The sequence below is a fragment of the Larus michahellis genome, chromosome 1, assembly GCF_964199755.1.
Source record: "Larus michahellis chromosome 1, bLarMic1.1, whole genome shotgun sequence".
NCBI classification, from domain to species: Eukaryota; Metazoa; Chordata; class Aves; order Charadriiformes; family Laridae; genus Larus; species Larus michahellis.
Genome location: NC_133896.1, coordinates 72,185,189 through 72,202,950, shown reverse-complemented (window position 1 = coordinate 72,202,950; position 17,762 = coordinate 72,185,189). Strand labels below are relative to the sequence as shown.

Below are 17,762 nucleotides of genomic sequence, written 5' to 3'. Positions count from 1 at the left end.
CAGAACCAAAGAAGTCTGCCCAAAGAGAGACATAAAAGAGAGAGGAGGTAATTTGTAACCTGGATGAAGATGATTCATGAGGTTTGATGCTGGCACTGCGATCCCTTCTCACTGGAGCTGGCTCCAGTGTAGGTAATCCTGTGGCTGATGTTGTTGTGGTCCAAGTTGAGGACACTCGTCTCAGCAGTCCTGGAGGCAAACTTCTCCGTAAGCGCTAGAGAGAAATCAGTTGCTTAGAGTTCACACATGCTTACAAAAACTTTAAACATGCACAAGAAAAACATTTCCATTTGATTAATTCTGCCTGAAAACATCTAGTAAGGTACCTTAAATCTGGATTCTCCCAAGTATCGTGGTGCTTACGTTCTATTCAACACTGACGGTGCTTTAAATGCCTGGAGGGTCTGGACCGTCCTCTCTATTTCAAGTTTAAAAGAATGTATATTCCCATAGCCCCTTAGCCACAGATGTTCAACACTCAGAGCTTTCACTGGAGTTTGACAATGTTGGCTGCGTTCTTTAAAAATTTTGTTCTTATATGATGTGGCCCTTAAACAAGTCATCAGGGATGCAAAGGTGACTGAGGGATTGGAGCATCTGTCATAAAAGTAAAGGCAGAGAGAGCTGGGATTGCTCAGCCTGAAGAAGAGAAGGCTCAGAGGTGATCTTATCCACGTACATAAATACCTGAAGGGAGGGTGTAAAGAAGAAAAACAACCCAGGCTTTTTCCAGTGGTGTCCAGTGACAGGACAAGAGGTAATGGGGCACAAATTGAAATACAGGAAATTCCATTTATATGTAAGAAAATATTTTTTACTGTGAGGATGACTGAACACTGAAAGAGGTTGCCCAGAGCCCTGGGCATTCATGGAAATACTCAAAACCCAAATGGACATCCTCCTGCGCAACCTCCTTTAGGCTGAACCTAGAGAAACCTGCTCCAGGCATAACTTCCTTGAGCTGAGGGACTGGACTAAACAATCTCCAGACTGGACTAGATGATCTCCAGATGTAGTTTCAACCGCAACTGTTCTGTAGTTTCAACCGCAACTGTTCTGTAATTTAAACTGTCATGAATCCTCAGAATTAGAGATTCAAGGCAAGAAAGGCAGTAAGAATCATAAGGGAGGGGAGCTTCAACTGTCTGAAATAAAACTTTCATGCGCTGGGGTATGATGTCTCCTGAAAAGCTCAGAGAAATCATCACTATTTACAGCATATTTTCCTTGGCCACCCTGTATTTTTCTTTCACCTGACTCTTCCTTTTCTCCACTAATAGGGCTAACATTGTTTTTCTGAATTTTTGAAGGCAAACAATGAAAATAAAGGATGATGATAGAGAGTCTTTGCGGATCCAGATTTGATGTTGCAGATGCTACCATTTTGTAATGTTTCTCTTGTAGTTCTAATGATGTGCTTCCAGTTAGGAACTAAAAGAAATATGTCTCTATGACGGAGAGCTTTGACTTTGCCAGAGGATTAAGAGATACGAGATGGAAGACACGTGTGGCTCTGAAGCTCAAACATATGGACAAATATGTTAACATACTATCTCCTTACCCAAAATGCTCAGTGTGAGATGCTTAAGGTGAAGACCCTAAATCTATATTTAGACACTTAAATAAAGGACTACAAACTATTAGTTCTATGAACCATAATACATTTAGGTCAGTGAATTCTTCAGCCAAATTAGTCCTCTGTAGCATTAACTCATTTCTTCATCCTTCATTTCTCTTCTCCTCACTAAGTATTATGCAAGAGGAAACTGGTATCTGTTCACTGTGTTTGCTCATGCGATGGCAGTATTCCTCCATGTAACTTTTCCCCTCAGATCCTAGAGTACAGCCATTATAGACATGTACACTAAAATAAACTGGAAAATGTGCTTAGCAACCTGTGAACATCCATTTCATATACACAGCTGCTACATAGGCAAATGGGGTAATAATTATCATCACTCTAAAATATATTAAAAAAAGAATCACAAGTGTTGCAATTCAAGTGCTGGAAAATGCTGGAATGAATGCTGGCTGCGCCATTTGAACTGTTAAAACTTAAAAGCGTTAGCCTGTGCAACGTACTCTGCCTATATTTAATTTCACAAGGGAGATTGCAGGACAAAAGTATTTTGGTTCAGTTTCAAAAGTGAAACATAAGCCTTGCAGGACAGCTAATTAGCAACAAACCTACAATTCAAACTACTTCAAAGCTGATGTGTTCTTTCTAGTTGCTCACTTACTAAATGTGGGTGGTTAACACTAGTTATTTCCTGTTGGATTCCTGAGCATTCATAAAGCCATTTGTCAAGGCAGTAATGTATATATTTTTTTTTGGTTCAGTCTTCTTTTTCTTCTCAAGACTATTTCTCATGAGCTCACAGTATTGGTCATACTAAGTATCGTGGTGATCTTTTTTGTTTGCTTGTTTGGTATACAACATTTTAAACTTGATCCAAAGGACCTAGAGGTCATCAATAGAGACTTTTTAATAAAATTCTATAGGAGTCACACCTCTAGCTAAGGAAAGGAAGAGACTAAAATTCATACAAAATTTCAAATTCCAATCTCCAAAGTGGGCAAAAAGATCCCTCATATTACTACTTAATTCCCTGTTGCTCATTGACTAGGATAGTCCCTGTTGCTCATTGACTAGGATAGTGACCCCACACGCAGTGGCTCAAATCTTTTGAGTGGGAAGGGAATTTCTGTGTGAGAAGTAATGGGGCAGACCTGGGAGTCTGCCCAGTGAAAGGCTTTTGCTTGCTCTGCTCCCTATCATTTCTTCTGTTTTAAGCTCCAACCAACACCTGCAAGGAAATACGCACACCATCTATCTAAACTATCCTGTGTTGAACATGATCTTCTAAAGATGCCTGAACCAAAATTAACCTGGATGTGGGCTGAAGGATACAAAGGAATTGTCTTACTATGAAACCAACAGTCTACTTACGATGTCCGTTGATAGTAGAGTATGATCACTGCATAACATGTCAATCTGAAGCAAACAAGCAAAAAGCCCAGTGACATCTCCCACTAGTTCTGTGCTGTCCCTTTAGAGACAGCCAAGTTACAAGATGATAGACAGGGTTCAGTACTCACCTTGGGAATAGCTAGTTTCTCTCCTTTCTCTGGACATTCCTCTGAGTCGGAGCAGGTGTAGTTCTCACTGAAGGACACCAAAGGGTTCATCCTTGGCTTGTGGATGGCCTGGAAGGTTAACTGCGTATTAAGCAGGTTGCTCACTGTTCTCAGCGAAGTACACACGTTGGGGGGCAGCGAAGGATCTGCCAGAAGGTCTGTAATGAGCCCATGTGCTTCTCCCATGACAGCAATATCCACTGTGATACTGGTACCAGAAGACTGAAGAAGGCAAAAATAATACATGTAAGACAATAGAACTGAACAACCTGCTGAGCAGTGTCTAAAGCTGTGGTGAACTCTCTCCACAAATTTTGTAAAAGCAGTTATCCACAGACTGGAAAAATAATAACATGTAATAATTCTTTAAATAAGGACAATCATGCCGAACAGATTGATCATCAGGCATAACGCTCACAGTCTGCAAAGAGTTTGGGATTTCATCATATTTGATTTCCCAGCTTTCACCATCTGCAGCTGACTTAACCCATCTGAATGAATTGTGCAGGGTCCCTACAGAGACATAGTCAACGGCCAGGAGCTATTTACACAAATAATTTTGGAGACATAGCTTAGGATGGGAGGAGTCTCTCTTGAGAGATGCCTTTCTACTAACTACAGAGGCATCTAGAAGTTCAATGTTTATGCTTAGATGAATGAAATGAATCCCAAGCATATACTGAGGTTTTAAAAATATCTCCACGCTATTAAAATACATTATTCTGATACAGTGGCAACAGCATTCTTCTTCTCCAAGCCATTGTGCATTGGGCAGCTACACCAAAATTGAAATGGAGCAAAAAGTGTATTTTCCAATCTCTATTTTATTCAGACAGAAGTGATAAGAATAGTTATTCTATAGACTTGTACGACCAATTCAGATGGTCCTTTTTTCTTCTTGGGTTTGAAATATATACCTACTTTACATAGATCATTTAGGAAGAATTATTAACTAAAGTGATGCATAAGCAGAAATAATACCAGGGACCAGCTTATATCACTGGCAAATCTTACACACCCTACCCAGTACATGTATATAATTGATCTGTAAATGATGCACTGCAGATCAGCTGTGGCCCAGGCAAACTGTCTTCATACGTGTAGACCATCCATCATGCGCACAGGTAATCTAACACAGCTGTAGCACTGGGCTTCCAGTGCATGCACAAGAGGGTTGATCCATAAATGCATCTTTGAGTTTCTCCGTAACTTCCAGCAACTCCAACTACCATCTGTCCCAAAACCCAGCAGGACAACACATTGACACTAAAAGAAAGAGTCTATTGACAAAAGCAGAGAAGTTGTCAAGTCTGGGAACTGACAGCTATATGATACAATTGCAAAAGACTGAGAATGTTTAAAATCTACTTGAAGAACAGTGAGACTGGATGTGCACAGAAGCAGAACAACTGGAAAGGCAGAAGGAAATGAACTCTCAGTGCAGCAGTGACATTTCAGCCTCACTAGCTGCTGCAGTATAAATCACCATAAATTCTGCATGGAATCGCTAATTCAAAACACTCCAAGACTGACCATTTTTCCTTTGCTGTGTTTCTGACACATAAGCTCAATCCTGCTGCTACTGTTTGGGACTTTTCAGCAGGTGTACGCGCAGTTTCCCAGAGAGACTATTCCAGGAGATTTCGTACTAATTTGTTTTAATGTATTTCTTAGAAAAATCTTAGATACACAGTCTTCCAAAGGCAGAACTTATGCCTGTGAAAAGAGCATATGGGTTTCTTGGAGTGGCAAGTACATAGCATTGAGAACTGGGCAGACTGCTTAGCAGAAGAGTGATCAGAGCCCCAGCCAGGAGTGACTCACCAATGACAGCATTTATGGACCTCACAACACATCAAAGAACAGCGTAACAGCTTGGCACTGCTTTGTTCTCACAGAAGGCTTTACAAGCAATAGCAAAGTATTTCTGAGGAAAGCGATACATTAGCTAAGCATAGCTAAACCTCTCCCCACTGTCTTCCCAGTTGTGTAGTGTGGACATCAGGCTCTTGGCAATAGCTGTTTCACTCCACTGATCCACTCCTCGTGTCCTGCTTCTTGCTAATGCAGAGAGGTAAGCCACAGGACCAGAAGATAGGCCTCCTCACTCACCATCCTCTCACGCAACCAGAAAACCAGCCTCTTCTTCCTCCATGTCTTTTCTTTGTCATGATACCAAATAAAATAAACCAGAAACCATTTGATATACTGAAGTGCTATTTCATCCTACTGAAAAAAATTAATGGCTGAAGTTAATTTAATGGCTCTTTCATTGCTTAACCTCTCAGGAGTGCATGCAGAAGATTCTGGCAGATGTTAAAGAAAATTCTTAAATTAAAAGACAAGGCTTGGGATGGGGGGAATTAATTATCTATCTTAACCTCAGCCCTGAAAAACAGACCAAAGGGGAGTGAGGGAGAATACATCATTCAAAGTGCGATAGAAGCCTTGTATTTTCAACAAAACTACATAATCTACAGTTTGAAATTCTATTAAGCCTGGAGCCTGGAGTTGTTGACTGCTGATCAGAGACAGAGATTAATACTTCAATGAAGTAAACAAGTCTGACTCAGCGGGCCATAAGCAGAGGCCCAGATTTTGTACAGCAGTACTAATATTTTGCAAAGCAGCCAGCATTGTTCTCCATGATTAGTACCAAGTGGGGAGAGGGAGAAGGAAAGCCCTTCTCTTCTCAACTGTGTATTTCTGCCACATGGCCTCCAACATGCGGGGAGACCTTGTCACATCTTGGTGACCCCTGCCTTGACTCTGGGACCCAGCAGATTTGTTCGACTCAAATGCCAGGCTGTGCTGAGTTATGCGAGGAGCTGGTGCTGAGGCCATATGGCCCAAGAAAAGGGACACCACGCACCAGGTCTGCATCCTCCCTCCTGAGCTGTGCCAGCACCTCACTGTGAAGGACTGTCTGCACTCAAATTCACCTAGGAACCTACACATGTAACTCACAGTAACACTGCTATAAGCCCATGCCCCACCAGAACGAATCAGTGGAAACAAAACGATTCTCTCTTTGGAAGTGGGCCTTGCACCTGGGAAAGGCTTCAGAGCTTGGCAGTAGCACAGATGATACCACCTCACCCTCTGCACAATGTGCCCTTCATACAGCAAGGTGGCAGGACCTTTTGCACTTCTGACCAAAAGGGCACAACCTTGCAGATCTGAAGCTTTGAACTGACTCCTCACATGAAACCCACGCAGCCGTCCACCCTGCCTGCGTGGAGCATGCCCAAAGAGGTCCCAGGTCCACACCTGTAAGGAGGTGGACATGTAGGCTGAGTGCTTCTCAACAGGGCTGTGACGAGATGTACATACTGTCAGCACAACCCAGCCAGGGTCACCAGAAAACATCAACAGTTACCAATTTGTGCAAGATGACATACTGCATTGCACAATACTTCAAAGTGAAAACACAGTATGCAGTATTTCAAAGACATTACTGTATTGTAGTGAGCTGCTTTAGACGGCACTTATATATATATATCATACAGTATTATTCATATCATACAGTATTACAGTATTGTTTGAATAATGCTTAGAATCCTTAGAATGAGAGCATACGTAAAAGTAGAACAGACCAAGCATAAATTCCTCTCACAGAAAGAAACAGAAGAGGGGAAACACTGCTCTAATCCACCAATTTCAGTAATTAACACCACATCCTAAATTGGTATGGTTTATATGTTGTAATTTAATTGCACAGAACTTGTATAACGGAAAATAATTTCTTTTTCAAGCAGTTTGAATATTTAATCTATCTCAGGATGAATTTGGAGTACTATCAGACTAGTCTGACCAGATAAAATTACAGGTATTTAAATTATTTTCTAAAAACAGTTACAAAAGGAATGCATGAAAACATTTAAAATATTTTATTTTTTAAATTCTCTACTACAAAACAGTAGAGAACTGTGTATGTTTTGTAAAGCTTTACTCAGAGAGCAAACTAAAATTTTATAAAATACATATGATGATGTGAAACAATATAAAGATTTATGACAGCCAGTAAATTGCTGAAAATTAGATTGATGTAATTTTATATATCTATATACACACGTGTACACACCTGTGTGCACATACAGACACACAAGTCTTTTTTTAGGGTAAAAGCAAAATCTGTCTTCAGACTTTGTAAGTAGTTTTCTACTAACGTGCATGGCCTCTGCATGAACTGATCTGGATTCTCTCCAAACCACTTTACTCATCGGATACTTGGGAATAGAGGCATGAATAACATGTTTGCAATCAACACTAACAAACAACTAACTTGATAAAACAAAACAACACAACCAAAGGGCTAAGCTAAGGTGAATTTAATTTCACACTGGTCACTATTCATTTCCAATCTATGCTAATAATTGTGAACGCAGTTTCCTCCCATTAATTTTGGAGAAGATTGGCTTACTGTTCCCTTTGTGACTTCATTCCAACTCTGATTTAAGCGATGTCATGCAGTGACTAAAACTGAAATGCTCTAGGGCATGAGAATGAAAAAGCAAACAGGCTAGAAACAAAAGCAAAATCAGACCAACTAAACAAGCTCATTGATAACTAAGGTGAGGAGCAAAATAAACTCCTTACAATGCTGAAAAACTGCTGGTTTTGTGATTTGCTTTTTTTTAAAAAAAAAAACCAAAAACCAAAACCAAACAAACTGGCATCTAGGTGTGTCTTTTAGGCTGTGGTACCACCTGGAATTCCTACCTGGGACCAAATGCACTTGCTGCATGTTTTGTGGCTTCTTTTTATTTAAAGAAATAAAAGAAAGAGGTTTCCCCTAAAGAGCTCATACGAAAAATATGGTGGCCAGATCACAGCAGGATGCATTAGAGGACAAACATGTACAGTTCACAGCATCAACTGTGCAATCATCTAAGTTTGCATGGGTGGAGGCTTACTGGGAATCTGCAAGAAAACTTTAACGTATCGAGAAGATCAGTCACAAGTAGCACATCCCACTGTCACACAGATCATTTTTGTCAGATCAGGAAAGGAACACTCTTAAATGCAATATGAAAACAATATTCTGATAAATCTTAATGCTCACTTAGAATTTTTAGGTTTCAATAGTTTGTTTTGGATTCTGTAACATGGCTAGGAAAAAAACTTTCAAAATTTGCATAACCTGCTGTAGGCTTCTATATTACATTTCACAAAATCCCATTAGTTTTCTTTTATTAAATTATATTATGCATAAAAATCTCAGATTGGCTTTTTACTCACTAGGGGGAAAAAGCAGATTAGAACTGTGTAGGAAAAATGAATTTAGGAAAATAGGAATAACAAATTCCTGCATCCATAAGACCTGATAGATAAATGTAGTTTACGAACTTTTCCTGGTTAAGAAACAATTGATCCACTTGTGAAGCAGATTTGACATCGTTATATTTAACAGATGCCTTACTGCAAATAAAAGTCTTCCACCCCCCACTGGTGTTTTGCATATGATTCTTATAAAACTAAACTCATCCAGCTTAACCAAAAAATACCGCTCGCTCTCCACCCTGCAAGAAAGGACGATTAACTTGACAACGCAAAACCAGCCAAAACTTAAGCATAATAAGAACAATAGAAGAAAAGAAAAAAATAAAACAGTTATCAAACACCAACCACAGTTTATTTCACACAGCCTCATGTTAGGGAAAAAATAAAATCTTCATTTGCTGTGGCTTGTACAAGGAAAAGCACTGAAGGCAGAGATGCTGGCCTTTCACCACATTACACTCAAGAACACTCTGTAAGTGAAAGAATGGGGGAGGCGATGAGGAAAAAAGGGAAAAAAGCAGCATCCAGCATATCTTCAATCTTCACACAATTACGAGCAACAATAAATCACAATTTGATATAGTTTCCAAGTCACATCATGAATCCTCAGGCCAAGCTGTCTGGAAACAAAATTAAAAGCAAATATAATTCTCCATTATTTTAATGTCCACAGAGCGATTTGAAGGATAAACATGAATTGGCTTCTATGGAAATAATGAATCATTTTAAAGGCGCCACAGACTTAACTACTCCACCTTTCACTGAATGACTAAGGAGAAAAGAAAAGTGTGCGTGTAATTCTTTGACATTTCACTTTTCTGTATTTAAAGCTGCAGAACCGGAGTCTTACCCAGACTTCCTACTTTTATTTTACTCTTAGTTTTGTACTAACACAAGATTTCAGGTTTTCTCTTCTCCAGCAAGCAAACAGGACATTTATGAGAATCTTTTCTCAACCTTCATGAAGCACAGTATTTCCACTGCTCCCTGGAGGTGGATCAGCCACAAGCTCTGTAAGGCATATTCTTTGGTAGGACTGAATAGAGCACCTTCCCATTGTCTCATCACATTGATCAAAGAAAACCTTTCTTAATCATCAATGTAATCACTGAATCTGCTGATTCTTTAAAGCACCCAGAGCCACATAACCTTAAACCAGACACTGAAGGACAAACGATGAGCCCGTAATGAGGGAAGACTCCAGATCTTGTGTGAGAAATAACGATTATGGTTTTGACCCTCGTTATGTGGCATTTGGGATGGCACCACCATGACAAAGCAGACTTTTCTGGGAACAATTACATTGAACTCTGATCTGGAGAGCAGAAAACATCACGACTGCCATGCACAGTGCTGTCTGTAGCCTGAGCACTCACCGGCAAGATGCCAGGGTCCATGGATCACAGTGCAGACACAGAGGAAATTTTTGTAAGTAGTTCTGCATCCAGAGGATCTAATGAAATGGGCTTCACTGAAGAGTTATCTTTTTTGTCCCGTCAGGACTCACCCCTTTCCTGCGGCCCTGCGGCCAGAGTCAGCAGGAGGCAGCTGTGCCTGGGGCTATGTGCATGCTGATGATATGCATGCTGATATGGGGCGCTCTCTCCATTTTTTCACACTGTGTTAAGCTGCCAGTCATCTACTACCAAGCAAGGCCACTAATTTTGACCTTCTTCTGGTATCCCATCATAGTTTGTCATAAAATTTCTAGGAAGATACTCGTCTCTCATGCTTCCTCCCATCTGCCACGTCTGCTTGAAACTGTTGGACAGCAGGATCACGTAAGCCTCCTTTCTTTAAAAAGCCGGGATGAAAACAACATAGAATCATAGAATGTGTTGGGTTGGAAGGCACCTTTAAAGGTCATCTAGACCAACCCCCCTGCAGTAAGCAGGGACATCTTCAACTAGCTCAGGTTGCTCAGAGCCTAATCAAGCCTGGCCTTGAATGTCTCCAGGGATGGGGCCTCCACCACCTCTCTGGGCAACCTGTTACAGTGCCAGAACATCATTCTTAAGCGGCTCTAACATTTAATCTATTCAAAGTAATCATAAACTTTGCAAATATTGAATTTGGAGCCTTTAAGAACGAGGCACTGGTTTGAGAAGGAAATACTTTCTTTTCTTTCTTATAAGATCTGTGGAATGTATCACCATTTATGGCACACTTTGTCTGGGACTGCAGTTGCCATCGCCACATCCTGCACCTCTACCTTAGGTGACACCATTCACAAAGCTCACAACTACAGCTGACTAAACTTCTTCCATTACAGGACCTTTCAGTTCATGATAGCTTTGTCAGCCAAAGAGCTCAGACTGAAATATATACTGCCAGGTATTTGTCTGGGGTGAATTATTTCAGCGTTTGAGAAAAATTGTTCAGACATTTACAAGAACACTGTTGGAGCGTTTTATCCATGCTAAAAATTCTTAGTAAACTGATACTATTTAATCTGCAGCAGGCACTGAAGGTGCAGTAAGGCCTTTTGCTTTCCCTGTCCTGATACGTCCAGGTTTAGTTATATAGCCCCTGGGAAAAACAAAACCAAAGCTAGCCTTGCATGACCTCTGGGGGTTGTCAGAAACCAGCCCCCAAACTGCCTGAGGATGCTGCCTGCCTTCAGTGCGCACACCTCCACATGCTGCCGACGTGGCCTTGTGCTCCGTGCTCAACATCCCACGGGGCAAAGGATCACATTTAATGCAAAGTGCCCCGTCAATCTGCAGCTCAGGCTTACACTCAATTATTCTTCCCTCTTGTTGAGTGACCGATGTCACGGTAATCATTAGCACTGATAATGCCAGGATGATTGCTGCTCTCTTTAATGCCCAGGCTTGGGTGAGCACCTCACTGGATGGGCCACAGCTGCTCAGTGAGAAGTCTGTCTCACAGCTTTAGCAGAGACATCTACCTTAAAAAAAAAAAAAAATGTGGGAGATTCTTTTGCATATCATACTCAGTAAACAAACCCACATGCCCGCAGGAAAGCATGGCTTCAAGGTTTTCACAGATACACGCTATGAATTTAAAAAAAAATAAGAGAGAGAGAAACAGAGAATATGTTTTAGTCCTAAGCAGTTTTGGTGCCATCTGTAACTTTCAAGGGAAACTACCAGTTCTTGCTTTCAGGTCACTACCAAGCTTTCCCAGATTTGTAACATACACCGAAAGAAAATCTCTTTGTGGTCGTTGGCTGGCAACCAAGCAAAAATAACAGAAAGAGAGATGCAAAAATCCTCTCAAGGAGTGGGAAGATTAGATTTGGTAAGATTCAAGACATGAAGACTAGGAAAGTAGATGCAAGTACTGGACATAGCCCAATGCAACAGAATTCCCCACCATTTTTATCTGACAGAAAGGACCTCAAATTAACTAACTCCACTGGTACTGGCACAAAGTAGTACCTAATTTTCCACATTTCCTCCTGCCACAGTAAAGCACAAGTATCTTGGCTGCTGCTGGAAAGCCCCAGAAAACGTAGGGGAAAAGGGGCAGAGGGTTGTTGCCCAGACCGTGTGCTGTTGGTTGCACCACCACCACTCCACGGCACATAAAAATGGTGAGGGGCAAGCTGGAACCAGCCATTCACATGCTCTACCTTGGGCTGCGGGGGAAATCCCAGTTCAAATGAAGATATTCGGAGAGTTTTGGTGACCTTCTGTATAAGGCATCCTGTGAGGAGGATCCAGGGAAAGCAGCTCCTGGAAGGAGGCGAAAGCATGGGGTGAACTTGCTGGCTAAGAGCCACCAGTTGCAGCTTGGAAACCTTGTGGAAACTCTGACGCTGGTGTTTGGTGTTCTCGGCAGAGCCTTGGGGACTCAGTCACCCAATTCCAAGGGACTTTCCGTGTAATTTGGATGCCTAAAAACCTTAAACTATCATGACTATCCCAGCCTGAAGAACTACTTGACGACATAGAGCAGATCACAGTCAGTCACAAACAGCCAGGGTTTATTACTTAAAAAGTAGACACAGCTCCAACTAAACTCAGAACTTTAAAAATTATTACTTTTCTTTAAAACATAGCAGATGGGAAAAATTAAATTCTAAATGGGGCTCAAATCTGCTTTGAATAACACAGACTGAGGAAAACAATTGCGTACTTCAGAGACTGTCCTCAATTGTCTTACATTATTGTTCCTCAATTTGTACATCAGATGGTCACAAATTGGTAGCTTGAAGCTGATAGTTTGCGTTCATGCGAAGAAAACAGTGACAACTGTCTTCAGTCTCAACTTGAGATGCAGTTACACCAGCTGGGACCCAGCAGGAGCAGGACGCTGGGTGCACACACAGCGGAGGATATGCCATCTATTAATACCTGGTGATCTTACCCTTTGGAGTTTACAGCTCCAATACCCCAACTGCCTCTTAGCATGGGAAGCTATTTTAATTCTATGGTGAACTAAAACAGAGCAGCCAAATACACAGCATGAGTTAAAAAAAGATCCATTGAAAGCAATAATCACCATTCTGCCTCCTGCGTACTAACTAATCCTCCCACATTTTCAACTTGACAGTCTCAGTTACACTAGAACAAAGCCAAAGGAGCCACATACTGCCATATTTTCTCCCTTTCAAAACATCTCAGACTCTTTTGGGATGCAACTTGAGAAGTGACATCACAATTAGCAGCAAGTTGCAGAAATACACATGAAAATTACCCCATCTAAAGATTCACATTGACCTCAGTCCTTCACTAAGGACAGTTTATCAGTATTAAGCAGAACAGCATTAATACATATCATTAAAAACATAATGGAAATAAATGCAGCCTCTAAATTAAGACAAAAGAATGGGGGGGGGGAGATAAATAATTTCTATAGAGTGTCAAACATATTTTTAAGTACTAAAAAGGAGTTTCCATCAGGGGAATAAATTGGAAAAAAGCAAACTCTGTGAGGTTTTAAGAACTGTTCACTGAGTGCTGAAAACCAGAATAAACAGAAAACTAGAAATCGGGAAGTAATCATCATAGAAGTTGCAGATACAGCATCTTTGGAGTTCAGTCTGTTCTTATTGAAATTACAACAGGGATTTGGAAATGACAGCAGGAGCCAGATGTATATCTTGGGCCATGTTTTGCATATGCCGTAGCAACAGGAGCAGGAACATCTCATGAAACTCTCCAGGCGAACACGAGCACTAATGATATTTAGTGGCCCATTTTTTAGAACATGCTTTCACTGAAGCCACAAGCAGGCAGAGATACCCTGTACCTTTTGAAAAGGATAAATCCTGTGCTCATGAAAGTCAAGCAGTTGCCTCACTGCAATCAAATTGGTCACATTTTAACACTTTTTTCTACTCCATCGGACTTTGTGGTTTGCATTATTTTAGTTTTCCTGGTTTAAAGTGCTCACACTAATACCAGTTAATAACCATACAGATGCCTCCTGCTCTTTCTCATGACTTTATGTCACTAACAAACCCCTCTGTGAAAAGAATTAATCATTTTTCTTTTAAGACTTGGCTTCGGAATCTTATATTATGACTCATTCAAGAAAAGCAACTGTAGCCTTAGGGACTTGCAGCCCCAAATCCTTCATCGTCAGTACTGCAGGGCTGTAATTTCTCTAAAGTACAAGCTACTTCAACATCTAAAGCCAGGACCTGCAAAAGGCAGACTAAACATTCATGATATGTGTAAATCCCCCACCTCTCCCAGATTACTTGTAGGCAGACACTTCAATGAAGATCAGAACAGAAACAGTAATTCATGTACAAGAAAAATAAAACACTCTGCATTACATGTCTGCTACAATATTATTTTTTTTTCACTTAGCACAGATATAAGCTGACAGACCTTCAAGCCCTGAAGACTGCTTCCAACAGACTTCATCCTTGACCTGCAAGGATCAACTTAAAGACACACTAGATTAGTTTATACTATAGGCTTATTCTGCCTTTGTTTTCACAAATGAGAAAAAAATATTTGCCTGCTGAGATATAAGGTATACAGCTGATCACAAAAATAGGTCAGTGCCTGCATAAAATGGCCACTTTCAGCCACTACTGTTCTGGCCTGTAATCTCTGAACTGGATGCTAAAGGCTCTAGGACTTTCTAAGCAATTTCAACAATCACTAATTTCTTTCATGAAGCTGGTGACTGAATTGTCCTGTACACAGTTTTAATCTAAGAAAAGTCCTACTTTCAACTTGAGGCTTTTAGGTTGTAAGCAGTTCTTTACTTGCATTTTAGAAAAAGAAAAAAAAGAAATGCATACAATATCCCTAATTATGATATCCTGGCTGATTCTCAGTTCTAATTAGAGATTGATCCAATCCGTACTTGTGCATTACAAATATCTTACCATACTGAACTCTGACCATCTGGCTCAGGGTTGGCACTTTTTGATGAGGGCCAAACACTACTGTGTTTTTGGAAAGCTTGGATTCAAATTCACATCTAAATTTAACAGCATCGGCTTCTCATGTACGAATAACAACAGGACCATAGAGACCAAGAAACAGACACAGATCATGAAGCACTGGTGCCTATGCTGGCAACCCAGCTCGACAATGATTTCTATTTCTACAGTGACTTACTTTTTCTGCTTGGATATAGGTATTAAGAAAAGAAAGAAAAAAATCAACAGTGGGTTATACATGTTTTTTTGAAATTTTAAGTCCCCTGGTGAAGCCGAATTTCAGTGGTTCACCTGAATCTACTCCAGTAAGAAACGAGTGATTATGTACCAGTGAGTGCAACAGAAGCCCTTACTACTACTGAGTGGAGGAGGTAGGCTGAATTCGGAGGGACAAGATGACCCACTGAAGCTCTGTCACTAGGACTGTTACTGAACTGTCACAGTAGAAACCCTGAAATCACAGTTAAAAGAGAACAAGTAAGTGCAGCCCACTTAAATCATCACTTCTTTCTTAGCACACAAACCATCTGACGCAGCAGACAGAGCATCAGTACCGACACTCCAAAGCTAAAGGCCCAAAGTGCTACTACGTCTGCTAAAAGTTAAGAAATATGTGCTGTGATGGTGCTGCTATAAAATAACTATGAAGTCCTACAGGATCAACACAAAATAAGCAGCACTATGCAATGGGTAAGTCACCTGCAGCACTGACAGTTACTACGTTTCAGGCAAGTAATAAGGTACCTCTGCCTGGATGCACGCACATGAAGCTATATAAGTAACTAAACATTTCATTTCTTCAACAACAAAATGATCTATTACAGACTGGATAAGCTCTGCCAAGATGGTCAACAACGCGCAGAGTGCCCTACACCATCTGGCACGCCACATTCAACCCTGGCACCAGGTCCCGAGGGGTGAAGCCCACCAGTGTCAGAAGAGAGGTCCAGTGCACAACCCAGCCACCAAAAGGCACTATCAGCATGAGTACAGGGTTTGGGCCATCCTTGAAGGCAAGAAAAGCACAGAGAACTATGTAGACATACGGAAATGTATGGAAGCATGGAGGAGTATGGGAATGTATGGAGAATGCGGAAAGGCAGGACCAGAGTTTGGAGAAGAGGAGAAAGATGAACTGTCAAGTTGAAATCAAGGAGGAGGACACAATGAGCCTCAGGTTGTGCCAGGGGAGGTTTAGACTGGATATTAAGAAAAATTTTTACACTGAAGGGTTATTAAGCATTGGAACAGGCTACCCAGGGAAGTGGTTGAGTCACCATCCCTGGAGGTATTTAAAAGATGGGTAGACATAATGCTTAGAGATATGGTTTAGTGGTGGTTTTGTCAGTGTTACGTTGCTGATTGGACTAGATGACCTGAAAGGTTCCTTCCAAGCTAGGCAATTCTAAGATTCTAAGATTCTATGAGGGCCAGTTTCAAAACAGCTGGAAACAGTGCATTAAAACCATACAGAAGTTCATAGTTCCTGGCAGACGGGTTAAAAGTATCAACACGCAAATCTCTCTTTTAACACTGCAAATCAACCACTTTAAAATATACATCAGTACAAAGCCTTGGTATTTTAACTCAGGAGGAACCCTATTAATCATTGGACATATTAGTGAGCAATTTGCTGATGACACTTCACTTCTAATTACATGAATTTGCCATAGAGCTCTCACACAGAGAGCAGCAGTGCCCTCACAAACAAGAAGCAGCAGTTCAAACTAGGCAGCTCAAGGATTCTCACTGTATTGATAACTTTAGACAAACACCAAAAGTATTTTGTACCCTGACAGAAAAATTATTGGGTTTGGAATTTCTGGCAACTGAAAGGGCTTGTTTTGGCTTTGCTTCAGCAATTTTAAAGCATTTTTTTTTTAAAGATAGGAACAAGAAGTCATGTCAACTTTGCGAAACTTAGAACTTCGCTTTAAAAATGCTGAAACAAAGTTACTCATTTTTTTTTCCAAAAAAGTTATCACTTCTCGTCCTGCAGAACAACCTGGTGCCCACATTGGCATTTTTTGCTGCATCAGACTTCTGCAGAGGCTTAGTGTGCCTCCTGCAGTCAGAGGCTCATTGCTGACTTAAATGGGACTGATCCATAATGGATTAGACCCTGGAGATAACTTCAATATTCAAGTTTGCTAACACTGGTGAACTAATGCAGGGTACGGAAGTTTAAAGTCTCCCCCCACAGTCAGTTTAACTTTGGGAGGTTAAATTCAGAACAAAGATAAAAGACCACTTTAATCACAATGAAACGCTTGACTTCATACCACTGACCTTGTTGAAGAGTCATGCACATCCCTCACTGCAATGTTTTATGTAAACATATTTGTTAACAAATTGAAACAGACCACAAGGAAAATTATTTGCCATACGGTGCTCTGACAAATCAGCTGATGAAGCATATGGATTCAGTCTTCCTACTTCTGTGTTATCTCCCTGACTGCTTCAATCTGAGCGTCACAAGTGGCCCCAGATACCCCATTCATCCTATTAAAGTAAAACAAACATCTACTAACCAATTCTCTCTACATCCCTCCTCAGCTCCTAATGCACTTGGTGAGATATTTGGTAATAACATTAGGAAGCAACGTTCTCTAGAGGAAGAATTACTTCAATTAAACTATTTGTTCTTTTAATTACTGCAATTCCTAGCAAAACGCTAACACGGAACAGAAAACACATATCAGTAAAGCCCACTTTGTGCAACACACTGGCATTTTGCCAGTAATGTGAAAACTGCCCTTAATCTGAGTACAAAATCATTTGTATCCATTTCATCTCTTATTGCAACCTACGAGTGCTGTAGAGAGTAATGCTGAAACATTCTATACGATTACAGCAAAATGAAATACTGCACCGAATTAAACACGCACAACACTTTATCCACTTGCCCTTTTTATCTACACTGACAGATCCAAAAGATGTGTTTGATTTCCTGACAATAAAATCAAGG

At 40.7% G+C, this 17,762-nt stretch overlaps 1 protein-coding gene across 4 annotated transcripts in view; it reads right to left on the bottom strand.

The window, feature by feature from the left end:
- PDE3A (phosphodiesterase 3A) overlaps positions 1-17,762 on the bottom strand; it is a 270,376-nt gene that overhangs the window by 50,684 nt on the left and 201,930 nt on the right. For 3 of the 4 annotated variants that reach the window (XR_012586845.1, XM_074585867.1, XM_074585880.1), the window contains 2 exons: positions 3,100-3,360; positions 60-214 (listed from right to left, as the gene is read on the bottom strand). Coding sequence is in view for 3 of the 4 variants with exons in the window: in XM_074585867.1 (XP_074441968.1) it covers positions 60-214; positions 3,100-3,360 (416 nt within the window). In the remaining variant the exon portion in view is untranslated. Of the gene's footprint in view, positions 1-59; positions 215-3,099; positions 3,361-8,516; positions 9,103-17,762 lie in introns of those variants that run through there. The other variant, XM_074585889.1, reaches the window with a different exon arrangement.